Below are 18,131 nucleotides of genomic sequence, written 5' to 3' on the forward strand. Positions count from 1 at the left end.
TATATATTTTTTTTTTTTTTTTTTTTAACAAAAATAAGGTAAATGGGTAAATGTCAGAAAAACAAAACAATAGGATAATTTGATCCTGTTAAACAAAGTGCAAATAAAGGGTTCACTTAACATCAATACTGGAATGGCCACAACATTTTACTTTTAACACAACTTCTATGAGAATAGTGCAATAAGATAAAACATCCTCAGTGACAAGGTAGCCCTTACACTGACAGCCCTTCCATTTTTGAGGTAGCTTAATATGTAGATGCAGAGTTTCAGCCAATCCTTCAGCCACATCCATCATACTGCCCCCCGTGTACCCGTGCCAGTAGCCATCCATACTGCCCCCCTGTACCTGTGCAAGTAGCCATCCATCATATGCCATCATACTGCCCCCTGTACCTGTGCCAGCGGCCATCCATCATATGCCATAAGCAATCATACTGCCCCCCATGTACCTGTGCCGGCAGCCATCCATCATATGCCATCATACTGCCCCCCTGTACCTGTGCCGGCAGCCATCCATACTGCCCCCTGTACCTGTGCCAGTAGCCATCCTGCCCCTGTGCCAGTAGCCAACCATACTGCCCCCCTGTACCTGTGCCAGTAGCCAACCATCATATTGCCCCCCCACCCCCCAAGTATCTATATACCTGTGCCAGCCCAGCAGCAACATTAAAAAAAATGGCCCCAAATCTGTACCTTCACAGTACAAAATCCAATCTTCAGTGCCTGCAAACAGTGTGCAAGGCTGCGAGCACTGAGCCTGACTGAGCTACACCAGCGCATCTGTCCACAGACTCTCTGCCGGCGTCAGTGACGTGCGTACATGTGTGACGCTCTCTGCCGGCGTCAGTGACGTGCGTACATGTGTGACGCAAGACGCGATGCGCCACCAGGCAGCTCTTAAGCTGCAGTACTAAGTTGCCGGCAAGAGGGAGAGGGTGGGCGGAAGTGCCGTAAGAAGGTGGGATGTTTTCGCCCCAGGCCAGAGTGCCATGAAAACTATAAAAATAAATAATTAAATAATCGCTTTAAAAAAAAACGAAAAGACAATGAAAAACAAAAAAAAACAAAAAAAAATCAAAAATACTTTTTAAAGTGCGCCCCTCACTGATGGCGCCCTTGGCAGCCGCCTACCCTGCTTACAGAGTACGCAGAAGATGGACATGTGGAACTTCACTGGAAGAATCTGCAGTGAAGGGTAAGTATGGAGTATGGGGCATCTCCCTGGGGGGGGGTAGTTAGCCTGGGGGGAGGAGGGAGGGGTCTACCTGGGGTGGGGGGTACGGGTTTTTTTCAGAACAGGTTGAATTCTACTTTAAGTGAATAAAAGCACGGGGAGGATGTGGGATTTTATATGATGGGAACGAATGGCAAAGATTTGTGTTTTCCTTTTCTCTGTGGTGGGAGACATGATCTTCAAGGAAGGTGTTGCCAAACAGGCAATATGTTTTCTGTGTTTAAAGAATCTTGCTGTTGGGTCCTGCAAGCTGGATTGTTTTGGATGGAATGGGTGGGCCAGACACTCAGTTATATTAGTTTTGCTCACAAATTCCAGTTCAACTTACATTATAAGGTTGTCCTTTGGAAAAGGATTTCATTGTAATGAGAAATTGAGAGGAACCAGTCTATAACTTCAAAGAGCAACTGTGCAAATAGGAGTAAAGCCATGAGCCTGAACAATCCCCTATTTTTGTGATTTGTGTTTTGTATACTGAGATGGGTATCACTGTATTTCAACAAACTAACGCTAAATAAAATAAACTGTCTGTCATGGACTGTTGCAACCCATTATGATAAATATAAATGTGTTCACGCTGGGCAAGAGCCGAAGATCTTTTGAAGGCAATTCAGTGCTGTTTGCGCCTGAAAGTCAATTGATAAATATGATGTCATCACAATGGATGACATAATCATCCATCTGCACCTGCTATCAGTACAGATGTGGGAGAAGTTCCCACTCCTGGCCCCAAAGGTTCCATTGGGAAGCAAAAGAATGACTCCAGCACTTTTAAACGTAATATTATGTGGATAATGTTTGTCCTGTTTAGTTTTCCATAACAACTAATCATATATTGGCTTTCATTATCCTAACTGCACTAAATAGTAAAAAATGAAATACTGATTGGTTACAATGGGTTACACACAGTGACAATACTCAAATTTAAGTTTTCCTATGCCATCAGAACATAGTGTTATGTTTTCATCAGCCACTAAATATAAAGAGAATAATAATTCTACGTTATCTCAATCAGTTAATTATTTCACCCTCATTGCCAGACCCCCCCCACCACTACCAATAACAAAGTTACTTCAGTAACTGTGGCAGAATGAGTCAGTCTCAATGACATTTCCTTTGTTCAAAGGCTTACTGGGCACCAGGGTCTTCTCAGGATGTGCCGTGTCACTTGAGGTATATGATGGGGTGTGGGGCTGTTCCTTCACATTGTTTTACCTTTTAAGTACAATTCTTTTACACTATTCACCTATCTACATGGTGTACGGTTACACAGTGATTTTCAGATTAAATTTAATGCACAATAAATATAATATCTATAAATATAAATAATATTTAACGTCTTCCCCTTCTAGTATGGTCTTTTTTTTACTCATGTATACATACTAATATTGAACATTTATCATAATAAACATACATTTACATTCTTTAACACTACTACTTATTTTATCCTAAGACCACAAAACGTAAAATGATCATAGTCTCCTACGTTTGGCCCCCACACTAGAATATCTGTACCAAGCCAAGGTTCAACTGATAATACGGAGAGCCATCAGGAGAGGACATCATCAACAGACTAATGTGATCTTTAAACTTACCTGATAGATATCCAATAATTGTGGACTGACTGTTAGGGAAGATATAGGTTTGCCCCACATACATGATCCAAAAAGATACCTATGTGGTTGGAAGGTTGATTCATATCAGCTCCTGTATGGACATCTTAAACCACTACACAGATCTGTCTTGATTTCAGTGTCTGTAAGGCCATATATTTCAGCACTGGTCACAGTCCTGTTGTTTTATCAATAATAGGAGGGAGAGCAGCTACAAGAAGCCTCAAAGGAGACCCCTTGAGAACGAACTGCTTAAACCAACCAATGCGGTCTTCATCCCATGTCACTCTGAAACCTACCTGATAGATTTTCAGAAGGATATTGGTCAGGGAAGTTGTTTGCCCCGATACATATGCCAGCAAACTACCAATTTGCTCTAGACCAGCCAAGTCTGCAAATAAGATAATTTCTTATTATAGTCAAAGACTTTCCCTTTCTACCAAGATGGTCTGACTCACTGTCAGTAAGTCTATCAAGTCAAAATTTCAGTTTATATTCATTAGCCACAGTCCTGCTAACTTGATAACTGAAGGGGTGCAGCCAAAAGAAGTGCAGTGATCTCCAACCAGTAGCTTGTGAAAAACATGTTGCTCATTGGTACCCCTTGGCTGTTGCTCCCAATGACCTCAAGACAGATGCTTATTTTTGAATTCCAGGATTTTGGTTGCATAAAAACCAAGAGTCCTACCAAACAGAGCCTAGTGTAGGCTGCCAGTCCACATAGGGGCTACCAAATGGTCAATCACAGCCCTTATTTTGCACCACCCAGGAACATTTTTTATGCTTGCGTTGCCCCCCAACTCTTTTTACATCTGACTTGCTCACGGGTCAAAAAAAAGTTGGCTCTGGCTTGTGATATGTGATAATAAATAGAGTCTTACATGGTGTCATCAATGCACCACTATAGAGTCAAATCTTACATGAGCCTGGTAGAAAGTTTAAAGAAGTTACATGACTATGGTTAATGTCAACAATTGAAAAATCTTTACTTATTTAAATACGGTTATACTTCTTAATATGTAGCAATGCAATGACAGAGTACCGTTAAACAATGGTATAATCCTTTTATTTACACTTCCTTCTTTGCTGGAAAATATGTTGGCTGGAGCAAGCATCTCAGGAAGTACACTGGCTAAAAACAATCATATAACAATATGGTTTTACTGCTTTATTGTGTTGATGCAGATCTCCATCTCTTGTAAATTGCTCCTCTCTTGTAACTGCTAACAGTTTTCCATTACCAAGTGTGTAAGTACGTTTGAGGCTGTGACTAAAATATTGATGCTTACTCAGGATATCATTTGGGGTATTATTTAGGAGGATGGTATATGTGGTACTTGAAGGACTACTTAGGACCCTCCAACAAGATCATATTCTTGTTATATTCTAAAAGGAGCGTAGGCTAATCTATAAGTAGATGAGGTTTGCAACCTTATAACTTTAATGACAGCCACATATACAACCCTCATGCTGAAAGGCTGGTTATTAACATGTTCAGAGGCAGGCTTCTTGCAGGGCCAGAATTCAGTGCAGTCAGCAACATTTGGGATGATTACCCATGAGTTGAAGCGTACATTCATTTTACTTGTGGTTAGTAGTAATCCGATGTTGAAATGTATTTTTCTGAAAGATCCCTTTGTCTTATTCTTCATAACCTGAGGTTAGAACAGGATATGATTAGACTGGATTAATGCACATAGAAAGAATACACCCAAGCTGATTTCATTACTGTATTGGTTATTAAGTTTCCTCTCATTCACACATGGCACCTTCGTCATATTTCCGTTTTCTCAGTAGGTGATCCCCTCTTCTGGCTGTTCATTATACTGTATCATATATTATATCATATTTTAATTACAAATGATGTTATCAAATGAATAACAAATGCTATTAGCTCCAGGCAGCAATATCAGGTGCTTGAAATTAGTATTGCCAGATGATCTAAAAACTCTTTTACTTAATCTATAAGCCCTGATTCTATAATATACTGCATTTTAGTAAGACTTTGTTTCACTGATTATTACACTTGTTCAGCGTGAAAGAAGACTTATACAGGCATTATGAAAGAACATTTATAATAACACATGCTTGCAGTCACAGGAATAGGATATTTGCTTTCAAGTACAGGTCACTAAATGGTGCCTGCTGATTGGTTGCTATGGGTTGCTAGGCCTGGGGCAAACTTTGATCCTGTTATTACACTGCCACTGAAGATATCAGCACTTTACTTATAAGTCAATGCACCCTTTCTAATAAGTGACTCAGATTAGTTTAGACATATCCAATTGCCTTAAAGGATGAGTGCAGCTCTTGGCAAACATGATCAAAATTCACTGTACATCAGAAGGCTTCAATTAATAGGGACTATGGCCATCTGTATAATCTCTGGAAACAGGTATATTGTATAATGGAAGCTAAATAGATATACAAGTATGGGATCAATTATCTGGAAACTCTTTATCCAGAAAGCTCAGACATACGAAAAGGCTGTATCCCAAAGACTCTATAATAATCAAATAATCAGAATTTTTAAATAAAACAGTACCTTATACTTGATCCCAACTAAGACATAAATAATCCTTATTGGATTCAAAATCAGCCTATTGGGTTTATTTAATGTTTCCATGATTTTCTAGTAGACTTAAGGCATGAAGATCCAAATTACATAAAGATCCATTATCCAGAAAACCCAAGGTCCCAAGCATCCTGGATAACAGGTCCCATACCTGTACAGGTAAGAAGCACCTTCTGTAATTAATTCTTTCCATTCTGCTTAGCTATGTATACTCATAAACTGGGCATTAATATCCATATTAAATATTCATATTAAATTCCTTAATTTGGTACAAAGGTACCAGAATGGACCTGGGGCTTGCTGGATAAGGGATCTTTCTGTAATTTTAAGCCTACTAAGGAGTTATTAAAAAATGAATTAAACCTAATAAGATCTGTTCTGTATCCAGTAAATATTAATTCTATCTTAGATGGAATCAAGTACAAGGTACTGTTTTATTATTACAGAGAAAAAGTCAAATCTTTTATAAAAATTTGTAATTATTAAAATGGAGTCTATGGGAGATGGCCTTTCTGCAATTCAGAGCTTTCTGGATAACGGGTTTCTGGATATCTGTATTCTTTTTCCTAACGCTTTTCATTTATTGCCCATATATTGACCGCATTACCAGGTTCATATTCTTATTTATACTATTTAAAAAAAAAAACAAGACAAGGCATAAGTAGATATACCGACATACCAGCATATTTCCGCATCCCAAAACTTCAAAGGGAGCGAAGAATATTCTAAGCTGCATTATACACTACCTTTAATCTTCCAGCTTCCTTTTCCCAAGAGATATGCCCAACAGAAAAAGCAGGAAAATTTGGCAGGCACCGGGGCCTAATTGTTAGACAATGTATCAAATATGTTAACATAATCACTGACGAGGACACACTTCCTCTGTTTAACACACTGTACCAACAAGGCAACACTCACCCTCTTTATTTATGGTAAAAACAAAAGTGTTTCCATGTCGAGGGTCCATTGGCCGCTGCCAGGGAGAGGGAGTACAGTGTGAGTATCACAATAAAGTCTTACATAGAGCAATTGATTCATTATGATTGTACAGAAACATATGGATTCCTCCAGCTTCACTTGTAATAATATTATGTTAGTAACTTTATCTCCCACTAGGTATGCATTCCCCAATGGACTGAACAATGTAAGTCATCAGTTATGTGCTTAGATCCCAGCATTCCTACAGGGAGAGTCATACCATATTAATTGGGTTTGGGTGAGGGATCACTTATACTTCAGATTCTTTTCAGGACAAATACAGTCGTTTTAGTAAAATTATTTGTAGTGTTGGGACCACACGTGTCTGGTCTTTGTGTGGTCTGGAGGATGCCATGTATAGTAGAAAGGGATGAGTGAACATCCACCTGGTACAGTTCTGTGGTATATATTGCATTTTTTGTGAATTGGCACTAGAATTTCACCATACATTTTTTTTGCATTAAAAAAAAATCCAAAGTTATTACAATGCATGCATTTTGTTTCACTAAAAATAAGAATACAATTTTGTGTCCCAAAAAAAACTCTGCAAAAAAATGTATTCACCACAATGAGTTTTGTTTAGCAAGAAATAAACCATATTTTTATTGCTAAGAAAAGAAAAAATGCAGTGGTGCAATTGACTGCAGTGAATTTTACTGTGTTTTTTTTTTATTATGAGGCAGCAATGCTTGCACTGGCAGACACAAATGATCCACGAAAGGCATACATACAGGCAGGTTAATTGGTTTCTGAATACTCTTGACCATAGTGTGTATGAATGTTATATGAACCTTAGATTGCAAGCTCCACTGGGGCAGGGACTGACAATAATAAACAATGTATAATTTCAGTAAAAGGCTGTGGAATATATCAGTGGTATTTAAATAAGGGGTAATAATCACTTGAGATTGTGACTTCCACATTAGGAAAGAAGTTCCAACAAGGCACAGTTACAGTAATTTAATTATGGAGGATTAAAAGGCAAGGCAACCCCACAATAAAAAATTTCCCTAATAAATGAAAACATCATTCCAAGCAACTTTCCAATATACATTTATTAAAAAATGCCAGTGCTTTTAAAGTCATTTGTAAAAACGACTTCTGTACCAGCACAAGGCAACCACATCCCTTTAGCAGTAAAGATCGGTGTCTCCAAAGATGCCCCAGTAGCTCCCCATCTTCTTTTCTGCTGATTCACTGCACATGCTCTTTGCTGCTGTCACTTACTGAGCTTAGGGACCCACTCACAATATACAGTACATATAGAATAGAAATGTCACAATATAAAGCTGATTAGTAATTAATACAGATAATTACTACATGGCAGCACAGAAACCAGTGCAATTTTATCATCAGAATTTAATAATTAGCCTTGTAGCATCATCTTATATTACAGGCCAACCTCATTTTCTGCTTGATAATTTGTGATGACCCCTAAGCTTAGCTTCTCAACAGCTGCTCAGAGCCCACTGAACTTGTGAATGTCAGAGACACTTTCCAAGATGGTGACCCCCGGTGATAAGTTTGAAGTCCTGGATCATTTCGCTGTTGAGAAGCTGAAATTTTAGGCTGGTGCAATAAGTTCAGTATATCAAATATGGCATTTTTTAGCTATATGACTTATAAGGGTTTAGTTCTCCTTTAAGTTCACACCAGAATGCGCTTTTACATCTGTTAGAGTAATAAGTGACATTGCATCTGTCCTTATGTTGTATCATTGTGAACTTTTTGTAAATTGATCTCTGTTTCCCAGGCAGTGAGCCCCTAACAACCAGAAGCAGACTGAATGATTGACTTGATCTTTATGGTTATTCTCTAATATATTTATGTTCAGTCTCACTCCCATTATTTTCCAGTAAGTGTCAAACTGGTTCCTGGTCTTTAGGGACAGTGAGAGTAAGGCCAAAGTAACACAGAGCATTAGCTCCACTGCTCTCCATCGGTGTTTTATAAGCAGGGGGAGAGAAGCACATCCATTCTCTTCTACAGCTCCATGTAGCTCCATTGACAGACATAGCAAGCACATTCTAGTGTTAACCCTGTCAGTGCTAAATATAGGTGGTACAGTAATGCAAGTGTTAAATGATCTCATTCTGCCTGGGGGGGGGAGGTCTGTCCCCTTGCATGCAGGCATCAACAGTGAATTTTAAAAACAAAAAATTATTTTAATTGATGAAACCCCAAAACAATTATTTGCATAATGAAAGAAAATGTAATCCTAAACAGCTTTCAGTACACATTGTCAGTTCCTTGTGAATTTAATTACTACTTAAACCAGTTCAGATACACTCACCAAACATTCCTTAAAGGGGTACTAACCCCCCTCTCTCTCTCATGCAGGAGTCAGATTTTGATTGACTCCCATTGAGTGCTCCCATTGCCTAGGCAATGTATAAAGCTGGCCATAGATGTAAAGATCTTTTCTGTATCGTGAGACAACGATTATCTTGAAACGATTGTTTAAATGTACAATGTGTCCATCAACTAAAAAGACCATTTCAGGCGATATTGCCAGCAAAACTGAGGGTAGCTGCCTTCTTGGCCCTGCAAACATAGATAGATTGCACTGGGACCGACAAAGATTTTTTAACCTGGCCGATCAATTTTGTTACAGATGTTGGACGAAAAATCGTAAGATGTACGATCTTTCAAATCCCGCTAACTTCACGATAATTTCACAAATTGGTCGGACTTCGTTAAAATCGGTCGTTCGGCAAAGAAAAATCTAAAGGTCTATGGGGACCTTTACATAACTGTCTTTCAAAATTACCGATTCTTGACACAAAGCTGCATGTAGAGAGACGCATTGCTGAGAGGGGGATAACGAATAGGAACTTGATTATATCAGAAAAGGAGAAGAATTTTAAAGTGATCTTCATTAAAGGGATACTGTCATGGGAAAAAAATGTTTTTCAAAATGAATCAGTTCATAGTGCTGGTCCAGCAGAATTCTGCACTGAAATCCATTTTTCAAAAGAGCAGATTTTTTTATATTCGATTTTGAAATCTGACATGGGGCTAGACATATTGTCAATTTCCCAGCTGCCCCAAGTCATGTGACTTGTGCCCTGTAAACCTCAATCAGACTTTACTGCTGTATGTTATAGAATAGCTTGTTCTAAGCTACTTTTCAACTGGACTTAATTTTTTTTTGGGTTTTTAAAAAATATTTACCTTCTTCTGACTCTTTCCAGCTTTCAAATGGGGGTCATAGACCTCATCTAAAAAAAACAAATGCTCTGTAAGGCTACAAATGTATTGTTATTTATTACTCATCTTTCTATTCAGGCCTCTCATATTCATATTGCAGTCTCTTAATTGAACCCATGTATGACTGCTAGGGTAATTTTGACCAAACCCCCCTCCGTACGGCCCAAATTTTCAGTGGCGCGCGGGCTGCCGGGGGGCCCTGAGGGGGAGCAGGCCCGCTCGCACCCCCTGCTCCCCCGGTAGTTCCGCCACTGGCAACCGGATTGCTGAGATTGCAAACTGGAGAGCTGCTGAATAAAAAAGTAAATAACACAAAAACCACAAATAATAAAAAATAAAAACCAATTGCAAATTGTCTCAGAATATCACCCTCTACACCATACTAAAATTTAACTCAAAGGTGAACAACCCCGTGACGTTTTGAATGCAAGACCTTCCTTCTGTTGAGCAGTTCTGCTGTCAGGGGTATCTGGGAGTTGCAGTGTGGACATGCTTGATTTATTACAGAAATACTGAGGATCCTGAGCTTTTGGAAGCAATTGGGACAGACCCAGACATGCTACTGAAAATTAATTAACCCTATAGGATACGAGGGAGGATGCAGTAAAGAAACATCAGAGAGTAATTTTAACATGGAGATAAAAACATTCTTCGAAAACCAGCCAGGACTTCCCATGATGCCTAATTGCAGTGTGCCTTTTCCTTTAATTCAAACCACATGCAAAAGGGAATCATTCTGCCTGGAGATATTGAACAACTGGGGGCAATTAATCAGTGACAAACGCATTGAATGAGGTTAATAAAAAGGACGTTTCTCTCCTCTTAAGGTGATGGGACCAATATGTTCCCTGCAGTGTATCTTGTAAACCTGCTACTAATCCCCTTTAAACTGATACACGCTGCTGGGCCAAGTGGAGATCTCTACAGCTTCACGTTAAGCTACTAAATAGCAACTCAAGACCGGGTCAATTTCTAGTGTGCATGCTCCTGCTTGTCAATCAGAACCTCAGAGCCTTTGGGGGTGGAGAGGGATACATTCAGCTATGGCAGCCACCAACCCCATTGCCCCAGTTCTGAATCTGGAGATGGGGTATGTGAAGAGCCATCAATTTTTGGCTGGTTGCTTTTTGTTGGGTTTCTGCAGGACAGGGAACTCCCAATTAAGGCATGGGAAGAGTTTTCTGTTAATTGTAGTGATGCACTGAATCCACTATTTTGGATTCGGCTGAACCCCCGAATCCTTCGCGAAATATCTGGTTGAATACCGAACCGAAACTGAATTTGCATATGCAAATTAGAGGTGGGAAGGGGAAAACATTTTTACTTCCTTGTTTTGTGACAAAATAATCACATATTTTCCCATATGCAAATTAGGATTCGGATTTGGTTCAGCCGGGCAGATGGATTCGGCCGAATCCAAATCCTGCTAAAAAATGCCGAATCCTGGCCTAATCCCGAACCTAATCCTGGATTTGGTGCATCCCTACTTAATAGTTACATTTAATAACAGCTGGAGGGCTGTTGGTTGGTCTTTCCTTCCTGCATTTATAGCTGCATCAAAGGAATGAGTTGGCATGGCACTGATCTAATAAGTGTTCACTCCTAATACACAAACAAAGTTCATGAAATAACATCCCTCCCTGGGCATGATGGGTAACTATACTGAAATACCCTTTGTTTAACAGTGGATGCTGGGAGTTGCAGATCAACAACAGCATGAGGGCTGTATGCTGGGTGACTAGGAAGCCATCTCCTGACAGCAGGTTATCTATGTTACAATACACAGGGGTGTTTCAGGTCTTCTTGCCACCCTGGGGTAGCCATTAATATGTTAGAAATAAGGGTCTATCTGTATTAGCATTACATGTAGGGGCCTATTTATTATGCTGTGTAAAACGACATTCCTCAAAAGAACCATGTAAAAGGTTGTGTAAAATAAATGTATTTTATTTTACACCATGCGAACATCAGATTTGCTGCCGGAACATTTGTAAGTAAGTTCTGTCAGTTGCACAAAAAAAGGCTTCTTTTTTTTTACATGGCGAATGGCGATGCTTGGCAAAATATTCCACCATTTTTTACACCACATAATAAATCTGCCCCATAGTGTTACCTTTTTTTTGAGTCTATTTGCTTACAAAGGATTTGTATGACTCCCAGCCTTCCCAAGAAATACAGTGATGTCATTGCATGACATCATTATTATAATGCGGCTCATGAAAATGTCATATACCGGACACGGTCATAACTTGACCTTCTCAGGCTTCCTAGCAAAATAAAATTTATCGGCCACCACCACCACATGTAAGACTTGTAAACCTAACCCCCAAATGTATACAATACATATTTATCTACCAGTGCACAAAGTGTAAATTGTGGGGGGATATTGATCCCTATTGACTCCCAGCTTCCCATAGCCTCAGTGTCTGTTAACGCTGTGGGAGGTGCCTTTGGCTCTCAGGGGCCTTCCTGGGTCTCCTTAGATCAGTTTTACTCCTATTTCTATCACTTTGCTCCCTGTACTGTTTGCTCAAATGCCTTTACCCATACACCTTCACCCACTTACCTTAGGGGAACTAACCCCCACTTAAGGTGCTAACCCCCACATAAGGCTTTTATACTCTAAAGGAAGGTAGATACCTGACCCTTAGTTATCCCACATGGGTTCATACCTAACCAAAATATGGCTACAATATGCCAGTCCTCTATGTTCTAGCATCTAGCCCAATTAAGCACGCAAGTCCCAGCACCAAGCTACTTTAAGGTATAGTAAAACTAAAATCCACTGGCACCCTTAAAATTATTTAGGTATGCAAGACTGCCACGGTGCCACCCTGGCTGGTTCATTGGTGCCCATGTGCTACAACACTGCAGGGGTGATATCAGCATTCAGCACCAAGGCAATGACCTCATTATGTCAAAAGAACTCAAAAGTGACCTCATTCAAAATGTCTGGTGATGTCAGCATGTCACATTTGGTACCGAAATGGCCAAGGGTGCTTCGCCAATGAGGTGAGTTGAGGCTGTTGCCTCAGGTGGCAGCGCCCCACTAGGTACCAGGGGCGGCAAAAATGCTGCTTTAAGAATGAATTTCCGGGGGGGGGGGCAGCACGGAGGGGCCAGGATCGCCCCTGTAAATGGCGCAGCCTTTTTTACAATAAAAGTGACCTGATGAAAAACCGCTCACGCTGCTTCTCTCATTTCCTCATCTGCCAAAGCATTCACCAACAGTCAGAGAGACTGACTGCAATCTGATTGGACGTTCTAGGAAAAACTGCACTCCCAGGCCATTACCAGGAGGCTCTTGGATATTTAAATTGAAGAATGAAATCTGTCTTTAATGAATGCTTATTATTTAAGCTGGTTACACATGTCCAGGCGTGTGGACAGTAGAAATACCCGATAGTGAGTAAATGCCCAGATGCTGAGAGCCATCGGGTGGACACGTCACGGATTAAAGTGATACTGACACTAAAAAAAAATACTCTTCAGAATATTAATGTACATTAAAGTTACCTATAGGTCCTGTTGATCCTTCTTCTCTGATAGGTCTGCTTTTGTAAGTAATTGTTTGAAGTTCTGAAACCTGACTGATTGGCCAATCTGGCTCTGCCTTCTCAAACTGCCAGTTAGAGTTTTTAATGCTAACAGACTACTGCTGCGCAAATATGGCAGCCCCTGATAGAGGAACATGGGGGGATCAGAAAGGTAATGTAAAAGCACTGGGCAAATATTTTTTAAGGCAAAATTATAAATAACACGCAAACACAAAGTTATCATAGGTGTTAAAAAAAGGTTTAATTTCTGGTGACCGTATCTCTTTAAAATTCAGGCACAGAGTAATCACGCGTGGCTAATTAGCAATTCAAATGCACGCTGCAGACAGTGCTGCTTTCTAGGCGGCCATGCAGAATTTGTGATCTGGCGATACAGTGGCTTCTGCAGCTTTTACTTTGGGCGCTCGTATAGATGTGCGTGTTATTAGGCGCTGTCCCTGCAGTTAGCGCTGCTCCGCTCTAAACTTCCACCAGTTTTGTTCGAGCTCTGTCTCTTTAACAAGTGCAAGTTCGCCAGCCCCGCCCCCGGTTCCCCGCTAGCCCCGCCCCCTGATCCCTGCCAAGTGAAGTCGCAGCGGCAGCGGCTGGTGCTCAGTCTGGGACTGAAAGTTCTACTTAGAGCTCGTAACTCCCCGGGACATGGCACACGGGCTGTCGTTACGCACGGGGCTGAGGCTGCTGCTCACCCCACCAACTACACCCCTAAGCCAGGACTAAGCTGGACACTTACCTCTAGCCACTTACATACACCATGGCTCCCTGCCAGCCACTTAACAGCACCGGCACTTTCTCAGAACTGGACAGCAGCAATGGCACCAGCTGGCTCAGCCTGTCCCAGAGGTGGATGTTGGGGGCAGTTCTGTCCTTCATGGTCCTGCTCATTGTGTTTGGGAACCTGTTGGTCATTATAGCAATTGCCAAGACCCCTCGGCTGCAGACCATGACCAATGTGTTCATCACCTCCTTGGCTTGCGCCGATCTCATCATGGGACTTCTCGTGGTGCCACCAGGGGCCACTATTTTGGTCACCGGAGACTGGCTGTTTGAGACCACAGTGTGTGAGCTATGGACCTCAGTGGACGTTCTGTGTGTGACGGCCAGCATAGAGACGCTGTGTGTGATAGCTGTGGACAGATATATTGCTATTACCTCCCCTCTCAAGTATGAGATGCTGGTGACCAAGGCCAGGGCCCGCCTGACTGTATGTCTTGTGTGGGCCATCTCTGCCCTCATCTCTTTCCTACCCATCATGAACCGCTGGTGGAGAGACACCCACAATGAAGAAGCCAAGAGGTGCTACGACAACCCCAAGTGCTGCGATTTTGTCACCAACATGCCCTACGCCATTGTCTCCTCCACCATCTCCTTTTACGTGCCTTTGGTCATCATGATTTTTGTCTACGTCAGGGTCTTCATCGTGGCCACCAGGCAGGTCAAACTGATAGAAAAGGACAAGGTAAGGTTCAATGGGACGCCGGTGCCCACCAACAAAAACAGGAGGACTTCCAGGAGGAGACCATCTGGACTTCTAGCCATCAAGGAGCATAAAGCTCTCAAGACTTTGGGCATCATCATGGGCATTTTCACCCTGTGCTGGTTACCCTTCTTTGTGGCGAACATCATTAAAGTTTTTTGCAGGTCGTTTATAGATGACAATGTGTTTCTGTTCTTGAACTGGTTGGGGTACATCAACTCAGGGCTGAACCCTATCATCTACTGCAGGAGCCCTGATTTCAGACGGGCTTTCAGGAAGCTTCTGCGTTGTCCGAGGACTGTTGACCGCAAGTTGCACTCCTTTTCCAAGGACCTAATGAGGCACCCCTATACTTCCGGCACTCATTTGGACTGTGATGGGATCAAACAAGTAGCCGATGGACAGGAACCGGGGAACGGCAGCCTGAGCAGTAGCAGTAGGTGCAGTAGCAGAACCGAGGAAACCAGCCTGAAGAATGGCAATGGCAACTCCAACCATAAACAGTCTGACATTTAACCTCGCCTTCACCTTCCTCAGGAGCCCCTCTCCTCCAAGGTGCACAGCAACTAAACCAAACAGGGGGTCAGTAATTGTTGTGTGTCCACAGAGTGAAGGGACATAGTGTCTCAATAGTACAGCCTAGGCTCTGTAAACCAGGAACACATGACTGCTGCTATTATATGTATAGTATTAATTGGACACGCTGGGGGACAGCAGCCTAGTTCTGCTCCGGAGGAATGAGCAGACAGTCAATATTTATGCACTTACACAGTCCATGTTGCTGATACAGCCGTGCGTCAGGGAAAACTACTGACTTACATGACTTACATGTTCAAATATTTTTATAACTTGTAAGCAGCTCCAAAGAATATGTCCATGAATATTTTGCTAATGCGTTGTGTTACCTATTTATATGAATTGTATATACTATTGCACATGACCACTAATGGAGGGGGGAGAGTCTCAGCCACTGAGCAAAAGTACAGTCTGAATCCATTGCACTGTAACGGTCACAGGGGCAGTGAGAAAACAAATGATAAATGGAATAACTTCTTAGATTTATATACATTTCCATTGGTTTTAAATGTATTTGGTAAATGGAATCCGTATGGAAAGCCATATCTCTGCACTGCTGGGCCTGACTCTTGAAACAATGTCAATATGGAAAGAGGACAGTTGCTGAAATTATAAATGCAAATAACCTTAAAACCATTTGGAAATGTGCAATGAATGTACCTTGAAAATCTGCTTGGAAATTCTTTTTGGAGTTTACTTCCCCTTTTATAAAATTATGTTTTGATATCCCAAGACAGTTTGCATTGTTTCTCATTTTTATTTATTGCTTTTAATATTATCCTATCACTTATGTCGCTGCTGGGGTCACTGACCCCAAGTAACCAGCGACTGGAAAATAAACAGGAAAGATGTAATTTAAATGAATACTTAATATCCACCCTTACTGTCAGTTTCTTTTCTTTTTTTCACAGACCTTAGCAGCCAATCATTTTAAATTCCAGTAAATAGATTTAGTTTTCATTAGTTTAAAGAATGTTTACAACAGGAACTTGGCTATGTGTGATGCCGAACTACAATTCCCCTGCCACTTCAGACACCAGAGGATGCTGGGAATTGTAGTTTTTCCCTAGATAAAAAGCAAAGGATGCCATGGCTAATTTTGTTTGTACAAAAATATAATATCGCCTCTAAATGTGGTAGCTGAGTGTCATGCCACTCTTTTCCATAACATTTCAGAAGTCATAATTGTTATTATCAAGAGTTACCATATACTCTGTCCTGTGATAGGATTTTTTTTTAATTTGTCTGTACAGGGCACAGGAAAACATTGTATATGAGTTGTACAATTCTGATGTATCATAGTATGCCTACAATATGTATATACCGTGCTAATGTCTGGAGTTAATTTTTTTTTTATATAAAATTAAACACAGATATACAGAATATATTTATATAAAATATGCTCTCCCTGGAAACAAAGTGAATATTTGATGTTTCTACAGCAAAGATTGGCGAGTGAATATGAGGAAGAAATTGACTTGTGCTGTGTGCTTGTGTCTGTTGTGACAGCTGTATGTATAGCTGTTTATAGGGTTTTATATATTTATTATTGGGTTCAGGCAGGGGTGACTGCCCTGGGCTCTGCATCATAGTGAGTTATTATATGAGTGGGATAATAGTCTCCGGGAAGGGACTGTGGGATAGCAGATATAGTAGGGAGTGTTGGTGCCTATAGTAACAGTGGGATAATATTCTCTGGGAAGGGAGTGTGACTGTGGGATAGCAGGTATAGTCAGTGTCGGACTGGCCCGGCGGGAAACCGGGAAAAAACCCGGTGGGCCCCGACCCTCGTGGGCCCCCGCCGGGCCAGAACCCGTCTCTAAATATTTGCAATCACGGGAAAAAAAATTTTTTTCCGGCGACGCTGTTGCGCATGCGCGCCGAACGGCGCTGTTGCGCATGCGCGCCGAACGCCGCTGTTGCGCATGCGCCGAGCGGCGGTGTTGCTGGGCAGACGCATTTTTGTAGGGCTGCGGGGGCCGGAGGGGGGCCCCTGGACAGCAGTTCCGGTGGGCCCCGGGCCCCCCAGTCCGACCCTGGGTATAGTAGGGAGAGATGGTGCCTATAGTAGCAGTGGGATAATAGTCTCTGGGAAGGGATTGTGGCTGTGGGATAGCAGGTATAAAGGGAGAGATGGTGCCTATAGTAGCAGTGTGATAATAGTCTCTGGGAAGGGATTGTGGAATAGCAGGTATAGTAGGGAGAGATGGTGCCTATAGTAGCAGTGGGATAATAGTCTCTGGGAAGGGATTGTGGCTGTGGGATAGCATGTATAGTAGGGAGAGATGGTGCCTATAGACTATAGTAGCAGTGGGATAATAGTCTCTGGGAAGGGATTGTGGCTGTGGGATAGCAGGTATAGTAGGGAGAGATGGTGCCTATAGTAGCAGTGGGATAATAGTCTCTGGGAAGGGATTGTGGAATAGCAGGTATAGTAGGGAGAGATGGTGTCTATAGTAACAGTGGAATAATAGTTTCTGGGAAGGGATTGTGGCTGTGGGATAGCAGGTATAGTAGGGAGAGATGGTGCCTATAGTAGCAGTGGGATAATAGACTCTGGGAAGGGATTGTGGCTGTGGGATAGCAGGTATAGTAGGGAGAGATGGTGCCTATAGTAACAGTGGAATAATAGTCTCTGGGAAGGGATTGTGGCTGTGGGATAGCAGGTATAGTAGGGAGACATGATGCCTATACACTATAGTAGCAGTGGGATAATAGTCTCTGGGAAGGGATTGTGGCTGTGGGATAGCAGGTATAGTAGGGAGAGATGGTGCCTATAGTAACAGTGGAATAATAGTCTCTGGGAAGGGATTGTGGCTGTGGGATAGCAGGTATAGTAGGGAGAGATGGTGCCTATAGACTATAGTAGCAGTGGGATAATAGTCTCTGGGAAGGGATTGTGGCTGTGGGA

At 41.7% G+C, this 18,131-nt stretch overlaps 1 protein-coding gene and 1 long non-coding RNA gene across 2 annotated transcripts; one reads left to right on the forward strand and one right to left on the reverse strand.

Moving 5' to 3' along the window:
* Nucleotides 1–3,819: 3,819 nt before the first annotated feature.
* Nucleotides 3,820–9,605, reverse strand: LOC121402128. Its single transcript, XR_005966586.1, has 3 exons — nucleotides 9,578–9,605; nucleotides 6,344–6,398; nucleotides 3,820–4,505 (listed from the first exon to the last, which is right to left on the reverse strand). It is a non-coding gene; the product is annotated as an uncharacterized LOC121402128 (long non-coding RNA).
* Nucleotides 9,606–13,741: 4,136 nt separating this feature from the next.
* Nucleotides 13,742–16,603, forward strand: LOC108712710 (beta-4C adrenergic receptor). The gene has a single exon (XM_018255070.2). It carries the CDS (start codon nucleotides 13,922–13,924, stop codon nucleotides 15,158–15,160), a length of 1,239 nt encoding a protein of 412 aa, XP_018110559.1. The 5' UTR covers nucleotides 13,742–13,921; the 3' UTR covers nucleotides 15,161–16,603.
* The last annotated feature ends 1,528 nt before the right edge of the window (nucleotides 16,604–18,131 follow it).

Source organism: Xenopus laevis, chromosome 3S (genome assembly GCF_017654675.1).
Source record: "Xenopus laevis strain J_2021 chromosome 3S, Xenopus_laevis_v10.1, whole genome shotgun sequence".
Taxonomy (NCBI): Eukaryota; Metazoa; Chordata; class Amphibia; order Anura; family Pipidae; genus Xenopus; species Xenopus laevis.